Source organism: Carassius gibelio, chromosome A1 (genome assembly GCF_023724105.1).
Source record: "Carassius gibelio isolate Cgi1373 ecotype wild population from Czech Republic chromosome A1, carGib1.2-hapl.c, whole genome shotgun sequence".
Classification (NCBI taxonomy): domain Eukaryota; kingdom Metazoa; phylum Chordata; class Actinopteri; order Cypriniformes; family Cyprinidae; genus Carassius; species Carassius gibelio.
In genome coordinates, this window is record NC_068371.1 from 30763271 (window position 1) to 30783636 (window position 20366).

At 39.8% G+C, this 20366-nt stretch overlaps 1 protein-coding gene across 1 annotated transcript in view; it reads right to left on the reverse strand.

Annotated features, from left to right (window-relative positions):
- LOC128026593 (B-cell receptor CD22) overlaps nucleotides 1-20366 on the reverse strand; it is a 62428-nt gene that overhangs the window by 9990 nt on the left and 32072 nt on the right. The window contains exons 4-8 of the mRNA XM_052613866.1: nucleotides 20057-20305; nucleotides 9417-9674; nucleotides 9083-9325; nucleotides 8917-9004; nucleotides 5013-5058 (exon numbers count right to left, since the gene is read on the reverse strand). Coding sequence (XP_052469826.1) covers nucleotides 5013-5058; nucleotides 8917-9004; nucleotides 9083-9325; nucleotides 9417-9674; nucleotides 20057-20305 — 884 coding nt within the window. The remainder of the gene's footprint in view (nucleotides 1-5012; nucleotides 5059-8916; nucleotides 9005-9082; nucleotides 9326-9416; nucleotides 9675-20056; nucleotides 20306-20366) is intronic.

The following is a 20366-nucleotide window of genomic DNA, read 5'->3' on the forward strand; positions in this document are numbered from 1 at the left end:
TGATAAAGGGCTGAATTTGGATATGTTCCTTGCAAACATCTGGATTCTAAAGATATGCAGTACAGCAAACAAATAAAATGGATGTGATTTGTTATTGTATGCTGTGCTTTTGTGTGTATCTATGGTTTGCAGCATGCACAGAAATGTTATTTCCTATTAAATAGACGAGTAAACTGCGTTCAATAAATTGAATAAAAACATGTTTTGATATGACAATTAAATACAACAGATTTAAATCACTAAAGCCACGATTTTAATATTAATACATGGGAATTCATATACATTCACACTTTACGTTAGAATATTTAAGTTTTTTTAGCTGCTAACACGTAAGTATTGGTACCTTTTACTGCTATTAATACATCTAAATTGTACGTTTCTATGTGGATGAAAACGTAAGTAAATATACATGTGATAGAACCACATTTAACGTAAAAATACACACGTATTCTCATGAGATCACGTTGAACACTCGAGTAATGAGTCATGGATTTCACAAGTAATTTACAATAAAATTATCTGACACATACTGTACAGCCATATATTTCTGTGAGGAACTAGTGATATTCTACCAGACATTGTAATCTGGAAGATGTTGTTTTGTGCTTAACACTATAAATGCAGTCAATGTTTTCATGAAGGATGCAAATATGTTTTGACAAAAGAACATCATTATTTATTGTCACTTCCTAAAGAGAAGCCCTCCCCAGCATAATATCACTAACGTTAAAGTTATTAGAGTTGGAGACATTGAACTTAATGGAGCTCATTAAATATATCATATAGATAGGCTATATATATTCAAGTTCAGTTCAAGTTCAAGTCTGCTTTATTGTCAATTTCCACATGTACAGTACATACATACAGAGAATCGAAATTGCGTTACTCTCAGACCCCGGTGCATACAGATAACATTAACATTAAAGCCTAAAAAAAATAACTAGATCAAATATAAAATGTAGATATAATTATACAATAAGGGAATTATAAAAAAAGACATATAATAAAAATAAAAGTTAAAAATAAAGTTAAATAAAGCAGCGCAAGGTAAATGACAGATATAGTGCAAATCAATGAAGTGAACAACAGTGAAGTTAAAAGATTTTTTTAGTGCAAAAAAAATCACTTATTAAAAATATCTTAAGTCTGATTAAAGTGACAAGTGACCAAGAGCAGTTATTTAACGGACTGATGAGGTAGTTCCATGCCGAATGAGGTAGTGAGCGGTGAGTCAGCAGACCAATGCTGCACAAGTGACTCGTGCATGTCATCATATAATTAGTGTGTGGGGGGGGGTGTTCATAGTTCAGTGGTGCCTGTGGAAGAAGAGGGGAGGGGGGGCAGGTTCGGGAGGGAGTTCAGCTTCCTGACAGCCTGGTGGATGAAGCTGTCCTTCAGTCTGCTGGTCCTGGCCTGGAGACTCCACAGTCTCCTCCCTGATGGCAGCAGGCTGAAGAAGCTGTGTGATGGGTGGGTGGGATCACCTGTGATGCAGAGGGCTTTGCGGGACGTGTTCCATAAATGTCCTGGAGGGAGGGTAGAGAGACTCCAATGATCTTCTCAGCTGCTCTCACTATGCGTTGTAGAGTCTTTCGGCAGGACGCGTTGCAGGCGCCATACCACACAGTGATGCAGCTCGACAGGATGCTCTCGATGGTCCCTCTGTAGAATGTGTACGTGATTGGGGGTGGGGCTCTGGCTCTCCTCAGTTTGCGGAGGAAGTAGAGACGCTGTTGTGATTTCTTGGCCAGTGCTGCGGTGTTTTCAGTCCAGGAGAGGTCCTCTGTGATGTGCACACCCAGGAACTTGGTGCTGCTCACTCTCTCCACAGTCGCACCGTTGATGGTCAGAGGAACGTGCTGAGTGTGTGCTCTCCTGAAGTCTACAACAATCTCCTTCGTCTTCTCCACATTCAGAGAGAGATTGTTGTCACTGCACCACCCAGCCAGGCGGCTCAGCTCACTCCTGTAGTTTGTCTCATCTTTGTTGCTAATGAGACCCACCACCGTCGTGTCATCTGCAAACTTAATGAAGAGGTTGGAGCTGTGTGAAGGTGTGCAGTCATGTGTCAGCAGAGTGAAGAGGAGGGGGCTCAGCACACATCCTTGGGGGGCCCCAGTGTTCAGTGTGATGGTGCTGGATGTGTTGCTGCCGACCCGTACTGCCTGATGTCTTCCAGTCAGAAAGTCCAACAGCCAGTTGCACAGTGAAGTGTTGAGCCCCAGCTGACTCAGCTTGTAGATGAGCTGCTGAGGGATGATTGTGTTGAATGCTGAACTGAAGTCTATGAACAGCATTCTGACATAAGAGTCCTTTTTTTCCAGATGGGTGAGTGCTGAGTGGACGGCAGTGGAGATGGCATCGGTTGGACCGATATGCAAACTGGAAGGGGTCCAGGGAGGGGGGGGGGGGGCAGACTTGATGTGGTGCATGACTAGCCGTTCAAAGCACTTCATGAGGATGGGGGTAAGTGCAACAGGACGGTAGTCATTGAAGCAGGATGGAGATGGCTTCTTCGGGGACTGGGATGATAGTGGTAGTTTTAAAGCATGTGGGAACAACAGCCTGACTCAGTGAGATGTTAAAAATGTCTGTGAAGACATCAGTGAGTTCTGCTGCACAGTCTTTCAGTACACGCCCAGGGATGTTGTCAGGACCCGGAGCTTTGCGGGCATTGATCCTGCTGAAGGATCTCCTCACGCTGTCTGGGGTCAGAGTCATCACCTGGTCGCCGGGAGGAGGTGGAGTCTTCTGTGCAGTGGTGCTGTTTTGTGCCTCAAAGCGAGCGAAGAAGGTGTTCAGCCCATTCAGCAGAGAGATGTTGTTGTCACAGGTCCGTGGTGGGGGCTTGTAGTCCGTAATGGTCTGTATCCCCTGCCACAGGTTCCTAGTGTCTCTGCTGTCGCTGAATTGATGAGCTATCTTCCTGGAGTGCTGTCTCTTAGCCTCTCTGATGCCACGGGACAGGTTGGCCCTAGCTGTTCTCAGGCCCACCCCATCTCCAGCCCTGAAGGCAGCATTCCGTGTCTTCAGGAGTCTGTAGACCTCCCCTGTCATCCATGGCTTCTGGTTGGCCCGGACAGTGATAGTTTTTGTGATCGTTACATCATCAATACACTTATTGATGTAGGCAGTAACAGTCTCTGAGTACTCCTGGAGGTCGGTGGTGTTATTGCATGTGGCAGCCTGTTTAAACATGTCCCAGTCAGTTGTGTTGAAGCAATCCTGAAGAATCTCTGATGATCCTTCTGGCCACACTTTAATCTGTTTGTAAACTGGTTTGGCGACTTTAATGAGCGGTCTGTATGCAGGCATTAGCATAACAGTGATGTGATCTGAGGCTCCGAGGTGGGGGAGGGGGAGGGCTTAGTAAACTCCTCTCTGTGTGGTGTAAACAAAGTCCAAAATGTTATTACCTCGTGTTGGAAAGTTGATGTGCTGGTGTATTTTTGGAAACACACTCTTAAGGTCAGCATGGTTGAAATCCCCAGCTATGATGAGAAAAGCATCCGGGTGTGCTGTCTGCTGCTCACTGATGTGTTGGTACAGTTCATTAAGTGCGTCGTTCCTGTTGCTGGTGATGTTGAATGGGGGAATGTACACTGAAATGAGCAGTATAGCAGTATATTCCCTCGGCAGATAGAACGGCCGGCACTTAATAATCATAAACTCCACCAGTTTATGATATATACACTGTAAAAAATTTCTTGTTGTTTTTACAAAAACTTTTTGGCAGCTGTGGTTGCCAGAATAATTTTGTAAAAATACAGAAAACTGTAAACACATTTACGTCAAAAACTGTTAATTTTACAATATAAAGCTGTAATTTACAAACAAGAAAATGTGAATATAAACCAGTAAATTCAACAAGACACAAAATTAAATCTGTTTTGTACCTTGAAAATACTGACAACCACCATAATAATAAAGATGGTACTGTATAAGAGAAAGCCACATGAAGTATCAAAGCTCATCACAAGTAGCTTCACCACAAGCAGAAGTATATATAAACATATAGAAGGTGCACATTTATGGAAACACAAAACACCATCATGGTAACACACGTGATACTTAAATAATGCAAAAAACTTTCATTAAGCAACAGAAGATGTAACATAAAGCTCAAATGTACATAACTGATAACAAGAACTATTTAAAAACATGATTATTTAAACAAAATACTTTCAAATGTGGAGTGTCACGCAGGGAATTCTGGGAATATCAGTTTACAGTTTTAGACTGTAAATTATACATTGATTTGTTCTTTTTTTACTTCTAAAAGCTGTATAATTAACAGAATTTTACTGTAAATTTACATTAAATGCTTTGTTAGATCTTTTACAGTTTTTCCCTGTATATAGTACGGGAACTTACTGTTAACCTATTATCAGTTTTTTTCCGTAGCGTTTTTACAAAATTTTACAGTTAAAAGTATACTTATTTTTTACAGTGTATATATATATATATATATATATATATATATATATATATATATATATATATATATATATATATATATATATATATATATATATACACGTTTCCATAAAGAAGCTAATTGTTCACTTTATAGACGTAGCTGTTGTGATTAGTAATTAATTAGTTATTCTACATTAGTTGGCCATAGTTCCAAAGTAGTTCTCAATGACAATATTTTTCTTTTAGTAATTATCAAATACCTAATAAGGAACTACCTATGTCCTAAATGAGCTATTACTTACTGCTTAGTTAATCTTGCTTCTATATTAGTTAATAGTATTAAGTTAAGGGTTAATGTAGTACTACCTATTACTTCCTGCGTAGTTACTTATTAACAACGGACCATTATTTTAAAGTGTTACCGAAATGTGTCCTAGAGATTGTCAAAACTGTAAGACAAATAAAATTTTCAGAGGTGAGCAGCTTCTGAGACAGCAGCAGGTCTCAAACTTTTCAGACCAAGTACAACATTAGATCAAATAACATCAGATAACTAAAACATATTCTGCTTCTGTGAAGTCGTGTTTATTTACCTGTTTCATTGTTAGATCTTCAGATTGATCACTCTTTCGTTTCCTCCTGTTATAATGACAGACAATAACAGCATTCATTAATATACTTAACCCCTGATGTACTCGTTTCATCGTAAGATGAATGACATAATCAAATATTAGTCTGTTTTATTCTTATTCGTAGCCACTCAGATCCAGTCCACATCCAGACCAGATGGTGGATCAGCACAAGTCAACCTCTACAGCCCTGAACGACAACTAGATGAACCCTAGAGACAGATCCCCTGTGAAGACCTCATCAGCTCAAGACTACGAGAACCAGACAAGACCTCTGCACGTGTGCGGCAGACTGGAATTAAACCACATCATGCTACTTTCATCTGTTCAGAGGAGAACTGGTCCCGACTGAGCCTGGTTACTCCAAAGGTTTTTCTCCATTTCTGCCACCGATGGAGTTTTGATTTCTTGTTACACTGTAAAAAGTGATTCTCTATATTTATTCAATAAAATTGTGTCAAAAATTTACAAGCAATATTATTAATTAAATTTAACAAATTTTAATTAAGTAGAAATAATCATTCAAATTGAGTAGAATAACATGAAAAAATAAGTAAAATTTACACAAAAATATTGATTTCATTGGACAAAAAAAAAAAAAAACACTATGCTAAAGAATACTATGTTATGCATGCGAGGCCAGTAGTTGGTGATCATGAAACACCCTTCGAAAACATTATATACATCACATGACGTCAACTTTTTTACAAATTCACATTTGTGATGCTTACATAGATATGATAAAGGCATCATGTTCAAAAGGTTGTAAGGCCCCCAAAACAGAGTTATTTGGGGGCCTATAATCACTTTTTACAGTGTAGTGTCCTGTCTGGTTAGATTAGTTTAATTTCTGGCAATATTGTGTTGATTGCACAGATACTATTGTAGTTGGGCTGATTTGGATGATGAAATCACTGAATCAATGATGAACTGACTTTAACTGAAAATGTAACTTTACTACACTGTGAGAAATAGGGGTACAGAAGGAGTCAATTTCTGTCCCCCAAGGTACAATCTACACTAACGTACCCCATAGGGCTTATTATTGGACCTTAAGGTACATGTATGTACCTTTTTGAGGGTCAAAAAGGTACATATATGTTCCCAAACAGTAAAAGGTACATATATGTACCGTTTCTTTTAAAGGTTAAGGTACAATTTGTAGAGCCAGCCCTGATTGGCTGCTTGAATCTCAATTTAAAAGAATGTCGGGTTTCTTCTGTTTCTTTCTTTTGGCGGAGACAAAGTCATAGCACGGTAACGCATGGTTCTTACCAGATTGGGTAGTCCAGGTGCCAAAGAGTAAAAGTCCTGCCATATTTTTGCTCCACCCATGAACTCATCAGATGATTTCATCAGAGAAGGAAACAAGTCATTCCTTCCAAGTCACAAACGAGTCTTGAATCAAATCCCAAGTTCTCAAAGAGTTAAAGTTCATGAGATAATTAAGTGACTAATTAAATGAAGATGCAATAGTGATCACTGAAGGAAAGAGAAACACAAGAACTACAACTTTAACTACGACTTTAAGCACAGCCTTGCATGAAATCAATTGAAAGAAGAAAAAAAAACGTTGCCACCATAATTGTGGTGAGTATTTGCTTCAGTTGAGCTCTTGAGCCTTTAAGCAGTGTTTAAAAATTTGCTTCTAAACAATTGAATTATTGTTTTGAAACAAACATTTGTGCAATGCTGATACAACTCTTGATCTAGCAGATGATTGTATGATCTTGATTAAATTTCTTGATTATACGTTTAAAGATAAGGGTTTGTGGCTTAGTTGTTAGAAAGGACTGCCATGTATTCACTGCTCTCTCTGTGCACTTTGGATGGGTTAAATACAGAATACGAATTCAGAGTACAGGTCACCATAATTAACTGTATGCCACTTTTACAAAAACGAGAGAAATCTGATTATGCAAATGCAACCATTTTGCTTCAATAAAGAAAACAGAAAAACACTTTTTGGAATTAGGCATTTAGCCATGAACATTTATCATGTGATCCTCAACAGTGGTGAAAATTATTATTCATACTGCAGTGCATTATGGGAGTAATTTGTGTATTGCAACATGAAGCATTTTGTTGATTGTCACCATTGTAGAGATTCATATGCTGGTTCTTGATATATGTGTGTGTGTGTGTGTGTCTAAAAAGCACTGGAGTTCAAACTTCTATATGTGTTAAAACTTAAAAAAAAAAAAAAAATCCATACCCTGTAAATATTAGAGCAATGCTTTGTTTGTGTGCATGCTGTAGTTTCACTGGAATTATTCAAAGCCTAGACATGTAATAAGAAAGAAAACAAAAATATTTGAGACATAGTTAAACCAGTTTATTGTGACTATATGTTTTTCTAATGTCACAGTTCTGTAGTCTTCACAACAACCCATGCAGAGCTACAGAGAGAGATCTAGCACAACAAGTCAAGGGTCAAGAGCACAATTAAACCAGACACTGATCTCCATGATGGTGGCATAATTTTAACCAATAAAACATCAACATCTGATCCTCTATAATTCTCAATAACATTCAGCCATTCAATAGTCACTTAATTATCTCATTAACTTTAACTCTTTGAGGACTTGGGATTTAACTTGATAGTCGTTTGTGACTTGGAAGGAATGACTTGGTTCCTCTGGTGAAATCGGCTGCTGGACTTTTACTCTTTGGCCCCTGGATTTCCCACCTCTAAAACTGGTCTCTTAAGGTACCAATCACAAGGGTACAAATTTGAATCCTATGCCAAGGGTACAAAGCCCCAGTGACAAGCTATTGTACCCCTAAAGGTACAATTATGTACTTTATTTTCTGAGAGTGTACCCTCAAGGTTACAGCTTTTGTACCCTTGGTATAGGGGTACATTAAACATCAACATCTGATCCTCTGTAACGCTCAATAACGGCAGGTGTTAATCATTAATGCACAATCATCATTTAATTAGTCACTTAATTATCTCATTAACTTTAACTCTTTGAGGACTTGGGTTTTGACTCAAGACTCGTTTGTGACTTGGAAGGAATGACTTGGTTCCTCCTCTGGTGAAATCGGCTGCTGAGTTCATGGGTGGAACAAAAATATGGCAGGACTTTTACTCTTTGGCCCCTGGACTTCCCACCTCTGGTTCTTACAGGGCTTTCAACCAAGGAGGTCCTTCAAAAAATATCAGAAGCAGACATAGAAGTAACCGACGTCGAGATGTACTGCATTCTGAGTCCTTGTTTTGGCAAATCTATTATCTCTTTAACAAAGACAACATGTGGATCCTTTGTCCTATGAGCGTCACTTTCATGCATGCTGTGTCAAGGCTGTTAATAAAAGGATTATACTGAAACCAGGAGATGAAATGGATTTTCAGGCAAATTGCACTTATTCATTAGATGATAATTTCTATGTTATAATTAGACTTTTATGAAAAGGATTTAGTAAATTCTGATTTTAATTCAGCGTGTGTGTTATATATATATATATTATAGTCAACGATTGTACCGATTTTGAAGGGTACATTTTTGTACTGTTAAAGAAAGGTACAAAATTGTCACCACAGGTACAAAACTGGTCTCTTAAGGTACAAATCACAAGGGTTCAAATTTGTACACTATGCCAAGGGTACAAAAGCTGTACCCTTGAAAGGACAGCCCCAGTGACAAGCTATTGTACCCCTAAAGGTACAATTATGTACTTTATTTTCTGAGAGTGTATTAACCTCTTGCATTATCAATACATCTTTTTTCTGTCTGACACTGTAGAGCTGCTTTGACACAAACTTTACTGTATAAAATCTTAAACAAACATATATGATCAAGTTTTTACTACATCAGAACAAAAATTAACATATAATCACTGCAGTTTTATTTATTAAACTCACATTATAAGCAGGACGATGATGATGGTGATGAATAATCCTCCAGATGTTGCTGCGATCACAATCACATTCCCATCAGCTCCAGGATGAACTGAAAGATGAAGATCATCATAATTAACAAACTGATGAATGATGTGAAGATCCAGGAGTGTGTTAATAAAAGCTTCACCTGTGACAGTAACAGCGTCTGATCTCTGAGATCCATGTTGATTGTGAGCCTCACAGTAGAAGCGTCCATTCTGTAGTGCACTGAAACTCTGTCCAGATCCAACAGCTGAGCTTTGATTCTCCTTAAACCAGCTGAAGTTCAGAGCAGGAGGGTTTGAATCACTGCTGCAGATCAGAGTCACTGAATCTCCCTCCAATATTACACCTGATCCAGTTATAGACACAGAGACGTTCCTGGGAGGATCTTAAAAGGACAAAAAATTTAATCCAAAATAAATATTAGAAAACTGTGAATTTGAACATTTTGAACAGTGTGCAGATAATCATTAACTCACACATGACGTTTAAAGTCACAGCATCAGAGTATTTCTCTCCATGTTCATTGATGGATCTACACTTGTATTCTTCACTGTGATCAGAGCTGATGTTTGAGATGCTGTAGATTCTTCCAGATCCTACAAACATTCTTCCTTTAAACCAGCTGAAGTTCAGAGCAGGAGGGTTTGAATCACTGCTGCAGATCAGAGTCACTGAATCTCCCTCCAATATCACACCCGATCCATTTATAGACACTGAGACATTTTTAGGAGGGTCTAAAAAAATGCAAGAAATTAACAAAGTAAATTTGACATCACACGACTGACACTTATAAATCACAGATTTCTGAAACTCCATCATTAGATGGACTGATAGAGATCACAGGATTCACTGGAAGTAGCAGCTGTGGCTGGAGGACAATTTCAGTTACACCCCACTCACTCACTCATGATTTTTTAAAGCTGTTTAAGTTTTTTAAAAATTACGGTTGCTACCAAATTGGTAAATGAGACTGCAGGTGCTATCAGAGACACATAACATCATCACTCTGACAAGAACACTTACTAACATGCTGATGCTATTGGCCATAACTGGGTAATTTATTATTATTATTATTATTATTATTATTATTATTATTATTATTATTATTATATTAATCTATAATGTTAAGTGATTGTTAAGTGTATAATTGTATAATGTTAAGTGATTGTTCATATTGTTTAACAGTTAACCCCTAAGGTTGCAGGTTCAAGTCTTGGGCCTCACCTCATGATTGAGGTGCCCTTGAGCAAAGCACACAAAACCCCTATCGTTTTTAATACCTCGAGCTGTGAGGATTTGTATTTCTATTAATGTATTATAGGAGAAACGTAAAAAAGCTGGGTCGTTCTATAAAAGTTTTCACCCCCTCCATGAAAGTCTATGGGATTGAAGGTGGTTTTGATAGTATGGTTTACGAAAACCATAAGCCAGACCCGTTAAAAATGATATAGCAACCCGAGTCAGACCAGTCTGAAGGTCTGACCCGTGTTTGGTGGGTAATTAATTGTATTAATTTTGGTGGTTATATTCTTTTAACATGGTTTAAAAGTGGGCTTGGCCACTGTCATGCTGGTCTAAGTTGGTTTTACTGATTTTTTTTTACTGACTCCCGGGGTGCCGCAGCATAAAAAATTGTATGGGTTAAATGCAGAGCACAAATTCTGAGTATGGGTCACCATACTCGGCTGAATGTCACATCACTTATTCCTCCCTCTCTGATGGCACAAATAAAAAAAGAACACATATAAACACATTTTGGGTTTGTTTTTTAATATAATGTAGATTAAAATTAATCCACAGAGTAAATAATTATCATGGAAAATGATAGTTGATATGAAGTTGATATGTAGTTTATAGCATAATGTTAGCTATTTAGTTCTGGCGTTTGTATTTAGGCTTCTAGATTCATAAAAGTTATGAATCATATAGTTGTGGTCATTAAAAACCCCAGGAAGAGTAGAGGTGTGACCTCGGCATCCTGGCTAAATTCGCCCACTGGCCTCTGACCATCATGGCTTCCTAACAATCCCCATATCTGCTGATTGGCTTCAACACTCCGTCTCCTCTCCACCAGTAAGCTGGTGTGTGGTAGGCGTTCTGGCACAATATGCCGTCGCATCATCCAGGTGGATGAGGAGATACCTTCTGACTATGTAAAGCGCTTTGTGTAAATGACCATTAAATCCCCCAAGCATTGAAGTGGGTCGACACCTTTACTTCCAGCCACAGAGGGCGGTGTTGCCATGGAATAGTCAAAAAAGGACTTTATTATTAAATCGAGGCAAATGTCACTCAAGAACTATTTATTTGTTTGTTTTGGTTGTCTGGTGATTTTTGCATAGTGCTTAATGCGGACATTGTGTTCCTGTTTGTTTTTCAAGAGTGTTTGTTTCTTGCCTCACGCTTTTATTTTGAAATTTGAAAAAGGAAGTGAAGTGGTGCTATGTGTGTACATTGGCGCACTTTTTTGTACGTGAAGCGTCATTCTGACTAACGTTACCAGAGAAGAAGGATGAACTTTTGGGTGCACGCTCTACATATATACGGTTAAAGGTTTCTCCCTATCTCTTAGCTCCTGGCTGATGAAGGGCACAAGGTATCGTTTTAATTTCATGCTGTGTGGTAAACTTTGAAAGACTTTGAAGTGTTAATTTTAGCGATTACCTCTGAAGCTATTAACTAACGTTTAGCTGGTTGTTAGCATATATGCAAGTTTCGAATATCAGTGATGACCATTTCACTTGCTAATGTTGTTATTCAGAGAGAGTGTGATTCATGGTTACTGTATTATTTCCTCGTCAATGTTACAGTTTTTCTTGGTTTGCACACCAGGTGGATTGTTTACAGTAAATCAGGACTTTATTTGGTCATTTTATGTTTTATGTTTTTCGCACTAATTTGATGTCATCAGTTCTACCAAAATTAATTAATTAACATATAGTTCTCATTGAACTTTAAAAGGACATTGATGTGATTTATAAAATCAAATGGGTCATATAAGTAGCACTTTGAAAGAAGTTTGTCAGTTGTTTAAAACTCATTTATTCGTTGGTGCTGTATCTGCATTAAATATGGTTACTGACAGTGTTAAAATAATTCATATTATTCAGGCTTACTACAGTACAGTAAGGCAAGGTTATTACATTAGCCTGTATACTAAAAATGTGATTTATTGTCATACAATTTATGATGTAGGTCAATCAGATTGCAACTGTGTATCTATTAGTTTATAGGTTTGTTTTGGACATTTATTTACAATTTGCAGGAAGATGTCTAATGACACTTTGTTTGTTTGTTTGTTTTATTCAGCTCTTACGGTGTTTTTGAAGATTAAACCCTTTGTAAACATCAGTTCCTGAGAGTAAAGTGCATCTGTTCAGCTGGGAATGCTACAGTAAGAGCTTGTGCCTTACTCTGGAGAGTAAGTGCTTTACCAAAAAAAAAAAATAATAAAATAAATAACAGCTACACCTCATCAGTCCCACCACATATCTGAAAGCTGTTTAATGACAACCAAAGGATTTAGTCTGGAGATCTAAGTCGGTGGCACTTCTTTAAAGAAAATGGATGCTTCTGAAAATAAAGAACCAGACCAGCACGTGGAGGCCCCTTATAATAGAATGGAAGAGGAGGAGCTTCATCGATCTGGTCGACAACGGAAACCCACGGAAAAGATGCGTGTATTTAAAGAAGGTGAGGCCCTGAAAAAGGAGAAAAGATTGATTCAGCTGTACGAACAATGGAAGGTCCTGGCTCGCAACACAAGGGAAGAGCTAAAAACAGACATTAGTGAGAGCCAACTGGTAGCGCTTATTAATACACTTGAGAAGGGAAGGGATGATGTCATGCACGTCTACCTGGAAATTAGAGATCACATCGCTCCATCCAGTGACACTAGACGCAGAATTGATACTTGTGAAGCTGTGACAAAAGATATTTCGAAGATAATTTTTGACAGAATGGCATGCCTTGAGGACTTTGACAGAGAAAATGTAAAACACAGTCTTCGTGAGATACTCCATCACGATTATGCTCGCTCTGTCTACGGATCCACAGTCTCACACCCCACATCATCAAGGTCTACAGTTATGTCCATTGCAGCTAAGCGAGCGGATGCAGCAGCTGAATTAGCAGCCAAAGAAGCAGAATACTCAATGATACAAGAGATCGAAGCTCAGAAGTGTGAACTGGAAAAACTAAAGGTAGAGAAGGATCTAAAAGCAGCTAGAGCCAGACTGCAGGCCTATGATCAAGAAATGGCACAAGAAGACAGCATTCATTCTTCAGATTCAAATTTAGGGGAACAGCAGGATGTGAGTGTAACGCCACAACAGCATTTGGTTCCATTTCCTATTCAATGTCCTACCAACATCACAGCAACGCGTCCTACTGACTTCACAGCAAAATCCTCACCTCCAAGATCTGATATATCTTATCTCGCTCAAGCTGTCCAAGATAGCATAGCTCTGAACAGGCTGCCTGCAACAGAACCATCTGTGTTCAACGGTGATCCTATCCAGTTCATTGAGTGGAAGGCTGCATTTGTGTCGCTCATTGATGGAAAGGCCATTTCTTTTGCTGACAAGCTGCACTATTTAAAAAGGTACGTTGGCGGTCCAGCTCGTAAGTCTCTTGATGGTATCTTCTACAGGAATGATAATGAGGCTTATAATGATGCGTGGAACAAGCTGAACCAACGGTATGGACAGCCATTTGCTATACAAAAGGCATTCAGGGAAAAACTAGCCAAATGGCCTAAGATTCATCCTAGGGATGCTGAAGGTTTCAGAGAATTCTCTGACTTCTTGAATGCTTGTCATCAAGCTATGCCTCATGTCAAAGGGCTTGAAATATTAAATGATTGTGATGAAAATCAGAAACTTGTACACAAATTACCAGATTGGGCAGCAGCACGTTGGAACCGTCAGGTCACGCAGACACTGATTGAGACTCATGACTTTCCAAAGTTTATAGATTTTGTGACCTTCATGTCGATGGAAGCAGAGATTTCTTGTAATCCTGTAACCTCCTTCAGTGCTCTTCGTGCCTCTGACCCTACTTCAGAAAAACGGAACCTTAAGGACAGTAAAAGGAACAGGGCTAACGTCTTTCACATTCAAACAGCCACAGAAAATAAAGAAAATGACGAAAACGAACAAAAGCCCACTAAAGGGAATTTCAAAATGTGTTTCTTCTGCAAGGACGACAAGCATAAGATTCACAACTGTCCTAAATTTGTGGCAAAATCATTAGAAGAGAAACGGAAATATGTGAAGGATAACAAACTCTGCTATGGTTGCATGAAACCAGGCCACAGCGCAAAAGACTGCCGTCACCGTCTGTCCTGTGACACCTGTAGAGGTAGACATCCAACGTGTCTACATGATGAAAACTATACAAAGAAAGTCAACTCTGCACCAGTTTCAAACCAAGGTGACACAGAGATAACTACTTCTACATCTCACAAAGTAGAGAATAATGAGCCATCCACCAATACTTCAATGATCGTGCCAGTGTGGGTGTCAACCGAGAGGAATCCAGGCTCTGAAAAACTTGTTTATGCTCTGCTTGACACCCAGAGTGATACTGTGTTTGTCGACAGAGAGCTGAGCATTAAGTTACAAGCTGACTCCTGTCCGGTGAGACTGAAGTTGACAACCATGACTGCAAAGGATCTTGTCATGCCGAGTGAAAGGGTGTCAGGTCTTAAAGTAAGAGGGTACAGCTCCTCCGTTGTCCTCAACCTGCCCCCTGCCTACACTAAGGACTCCATTCCAGTGAACCGTACTCATATCCCTACTTGTGACACAGCACGACATTGGAAGCATCTCTCTACAATAGTGGATAAAATTCCAGCTCTGCAGGATTGTGAGGTTGGTCTCCTGATAGGCTACAACTGTCCAAAGGCTTTGGCACCAAAACAGGTGATTTTAGGAGGAGACGATGAACCTTATGCAGTCCATACAGACCTAGGATGGAGCATTGTTGGTCGCCTGTCTTCACACAATGAATCACAAAGCTTCAACACCATCTGTCATAGAGTCAGCATAAAAGAGCTCCCTCCAGTGACCCCAGCAGATGTTATTAAAGTATTGGAGTCTGACTTCAAAGACGCTGGTGAAGATGATAAAACTGTGTCACAGGATGACATCCTCTTTTTGACCAAACTGCAGCAAGGCATAAGGAAGAATGACCACGGGCATTACGAGATGCCTCTTCCCTTCAAAAGAAGACCTAATTTCCTTAACAATAAGCAGCTGGCCATTGTAAGGCTCAATCATCTTAAAAGGAAATTGCTGAAAGATGAAAAGTACAAGGAACACTATGTGAGGTTTATGGAAGAGGTCATTGAAAGAGGTGATGCAGAAGAAGTGCATGATGAAGGAAAGGATGGAGAGAAGTGGTACATCCCTCATCATGGGGTGTACCACCCTAAGAAACCAGACAAGCTCCGTGTTGTCTTCGACTGCTCCGCCAAGTACCAGGGAACCAGCCTCAATGACCACTTGCTCCAAGGCCCAGATTTAATGAATAATCTGACTGGTGTTCTTGTAAGATTCAGACAACATCCCATTGCCCTTATGTGCGATGTTGAAAAGATGTTTCACCAATTTCACGTGGAAGAAGCAGATCGAAACTACCTCCGTTTTCTCTGGTGGAAAAATGGAGACTTAGCTTTACACCCACATGAATACCGCATGAAGGTCCATCTTTTTGGTGCAACCTCATCACCTGGATGCGCCAACTATGGTCTGAAACATCTTGCTAAGGAGAATGAGGGTATGTATCCTCTTGGCTCAAAATTCATCACAAAAGACTTTTATGTAGATGACGGTGTCACCAGTGTAGTCAGCACAGAAGAAGCTATCCAGGTAGCAAGAGAAGCTCGACAACTGTGTGCCTCAGGTGGTCTTAGACTGCACAAATTTATTTCAAATGACAAAGTTGTCCTGGATAGCATTCCAATTTCTGAACGAGCTGTTGAAGTAAAGGCGCTTGACCTCAGCTTCGATGACACACCTTTAGAGAGAGCTTTAGGGATCCACTGGCACATTGATTCTGACAACTTCAGATTCTCTGTTGACCTCAAAGACCAGCCAGCAACACGCCGTGGCATACTATCCACAGTTGCGTCTCTGTATGATCCACTGGGCTTTATTGCTCCTTTCCTGCTCAGTGGAAAACTAGTGCTTCAGGAAATGTGCAGAAACGGAACAGGCTGGGATGACCCCCTTCCTAAAGAATTGCAGCCTAGCTGGGAGCATTGGAAAGCAGATCTTGTGAACTTGGAAAAGATCAGTATACCCCGCTGCTATGTGCCTGCAAACTTTGGAAAGGTCATCAAAAGGGAACTTCATCACTTCTCTGATGCGAGCAACAGCGGATATGGCCAGTGTACCTATTTGAGACTCACAAGCAAAGAAGGAAATATCCATTGTGCCCTGGTCATCGGTAAATCCAGAGTTGCTCCCATTAAGGTCCAGACCATCCCCAGGCTCGAATTGACAGCTGCTGTCATCTCAGTTGCCATGAGCAATATGCTTAAACGGGAGCTACAATATGCAGACATAGAAGAGCACTTCTGGACCGACTCCCAAGTGGTTTTGGGATACATAAACAACGAAGCACGCCGTTTTCACACATTTGTGGCGAACAGAGTGCAAAAGATACATATCAGCACTACTCCTCAACAGTGGAGATATGTTCCCACTAACGAAAACCCTGCTGACCATGCTTCGAGAGGTTTAAACGCTGGTGAGATTCTTACATCTAATTGGTTGACAGGGCCAGGATTCTTATGGAAGAAGGATATACCTCCTGTTGCAGATATTGACACAGCACTAACGATTGGAGATCCTGAAGTGAGACAGGCTCAGACACTGAGTGCACAAGCAACAGAAGTCAGCCTCTCAGACCGCTTGTCAAAGCTGTCTTCGTGGTCTGGAGCTGTCCAAGCTGTGGCTCGCCTCATTCGACGAGCCAAAGGGGACAAATCCAGCAGCCACAGTACGGTAGCTGAACGAGAAGATGCTAAACGCATCATCATTAAAGATTTACAAAGAAACACCCATCCAGAGGATATCAAGTTATTGAGCAAGGGGACCCAGCTGTCACCTGGCAGCAAGCTGTATCATCTTGATGCCTTCCTGGATCAAGAAGGAGTACTCAAGGTAGGAGGAAGACTTTGTGATGCATCTTTACCCAACTCAATCAAACACCCAGTGATCATTCCTAAAGATCACCACATAACGAAGATGATCATCTCTCAATGTCATGAGAATGTCAAGCACCAAGGAAAGGGTCTCACAATTAATGAGATCAGATCACAAGGCTACTGGATTCCAGGAATTAGCAGAGCAGTAGCATCCCATGTGCATCACTGTGTGACATGTCGGAAGCTCAGGAGACCCACAGAAGAACAAAGAATGGCCGACCTCCCTTCAGAGCGTACGAATCCATCCCCACCGTTTACGTACTGTGGTATGGACTGCTTTGGTCCCTTTATCACTAAACACGGTCGGAAGGATCATAAAAGGTACGGCCTCCTCTTCACGTGTTTCAGCTCCAGAGCTATTCATATAGAAATGCTAGATGACATGTCTACAGATGCTTTCATCAATGGCTTACGCTGTTTCATTGCATTGCGGGGAGCAGTGCGCCAAATCAAGTGTGACCAAGGCACCAACTTTGTAGGAGCCAAGAATGAGCTGAAAAATGCTCTCAAGGAGATTGATGCTGATCGTCTGACAGTGTTCTTAGCTGAAAAACAGTGCGATTTTGTCCTAAATGCGCCCCATTCAAGTCATGCTGGTGGGGTATGGGAGAGACAAATCAGAACAGTGAGGAATGTTCTTCGCTCAACTCTCTCACTCTATTCTGGCAGACTGGACGATGCATCACTGCGGACATTCTTTTATGAAGCTATGGCGATCGTAAACAGTAGACCACTCTCAGTTGATAACTTAAACGACCCCAACAGTCTTGCACCTCTCACCCCTAATAACCTGCTTACTATGAAGTCTATTCCAGCATTACCACCACCAGGCAGATTCATCAGAGAAGACATCTATGCAAGGAAAAGGTGGCGTCATGTTCAGTACCTTGCAGAGCAGTTTTGGAGTCGTTGGCGTAAGGAGTATCTATCCAACATTGCCATCAGACAGCGCTGGCACACAGTAAAGAGAAACCTGCAAGTAGGAGACATTGTCATGGAAAAGATTGATGATCTGCCCAGAAATGAGTGGCGGTTGGCCAGAGTTACAGAGACTACTACAGATAAAGACGGGCTTGTGAGAAGAGTAAAAGTATGCCTTGGTGACCGAAATCTGAAAACGGATGGTCGTCGCCTCAACAAGCTGTCTGTCATTGAACGCCCAGTCCAGAAGCTGATCCTGTTGCTAGAGACCGTCTAGCTCCTACCAAGAGCAACCAAGTGTATCCTTTTCTTTATATTACTTGAATTCTAGAAATGCCTTAGTATGGACACTTTATGTCCATTTCTTAAAGTAAAAGGTCATTTTCATTTGAAAAACATTTGTAATTTATATTCCTTAATGTCATACAAATCACTCATGTTTTGGTGGGAGTGTAAATGACCATTAAATCCCCCAAGCATTGAAGTGGGTCGACACCTTTACTTCCAGCCACAGAGGGCGGTGTTGCCATGGAATAGTCAAAAAAGGACTTTATTATTAAATCGAGGCAAATGTCACTCAAGAACTATTTATTTGTTTGTTTTGGTTGTCTGGTGATTTTTGCATAGTGCTTAATGCGGACATTGTGTTCCTGTTTGTTTTTCAAGAGTGTTTGTTTCTTGCCTCACGCTTTTATTTTGAAATTTGAAAAAGGAAGTGAAGTGGTGCTATGTGTGTACATTGGCGCACTTTTTTGTACGTGAAGCGTCATTCTGACTAACGTTACCAGAGAAGAAGGATGAACTTTTGGGTGCACGCTCTACATATATACGGTTAAAGGTTTCTCCCTATCTCTTAGCTCCTGGCTGATGAAGGGCACAAGGTATCGTTTTAATTTCATGCTGTGTGGTAAACTTTGAAAGACTTTGAAGTGTTAATTTTAGCGATTACCTCTGAAGCTATTAACTAACGTTTAGCTGGTTGTTAGCATATATGCAAGTTTCGAATATCAGTGATGACCATTTCACTTGCTAATGTTGTTATTCAGAGAGAGTGTGATTCATGGTTACTGTATTATTTCCTCGTCAATGTTACAGTTTTTCTTGGTTTGCACACCAGGTGGATTGTTTACAGTAAATCAGGACTTTATTTGGTCATTTTATGTTTTATGTTTTTCGCACTAATTTGATGTCATCAGTTCTACCAAAATTAATTAATTAACATATAGTTCTCATTGAACTTTAAAAGGACATTGATGTGATTTATAAAATCAAATGGGTCATATAAGTAGCACTTTGAAAGAAGTTTGTCAGTTGTTTAAAACTCATTTATTCGTTGGTGCTGTATCTGCATTAAATATGGTTACTGACAGTGTTAAAATAATTCATATTATTCAGGCTTACTACAGTACAGTAAGGCAAGGTTATTACATTAGCCTGTATACTAAAAATGTGATTTATTGTCATACAATTTATGATGTAGGTCAATCAGATTGCAACTGTGTATCTATTAGTTTATAGGTTTGTTTTGGACATTTATTTACAATTTGCAGGAAGATGTCTAATGACACTTTGTTTGTTTGTTTGTTTTATTCAGCTCTTACGGTGTTTTTGAAGATTAAACCCTTTGTAAACATCAGTTCCTGAGAGTAAAGTGCATCTGTTCAGCTGGGAATGCTACACTTTGAGTCCCTAGAAAAGCGCTATATAAATGTAAGGAATTATTATCATTTACATATATACATAATGTAATAATGTAATAATGCAAGTTTTGAAAAAGCGATCTTTCCTGTTTCATTCTCAGCCTTAGAAATAATCTGTTGTGTTTTAGAGACACTAACATTTAAACATTGTTTTTCAGAATAATGGTTTTAGTAAGAGGACAAGAGCTTATAAAAAAAAAAACCTACTAACTAATCAGAGATATGTAGCCATGAACTTTTCAAAGACAACTTTAAAGATGAAATGTCTATCTGTACTCACAGGTGACATTGAGCTGAGCAGCAGGAGAGATGTAAGTGTGTCCATGTAGAGCACAGCTGTATCTGCCTGCATCCTCTCTTCTGACTGACTGCAGCAGGAGTTGATTGTTTCTGTCTCTTCTCTCAGTTAATGGCTGTGAGTTTCTGTACCAGATGAATGTTGCTCTGTCAGTCAGAGTGCAGCTGCTTTTACATGTCAGACGGACATTATGACCCTCTGTCACTCTCTCAGGAGCCTCCACCTGAAGATCTGAACACAACACACACATTATATCTAGTGCTGCTGTCATACACTGATTATTATTCAACAT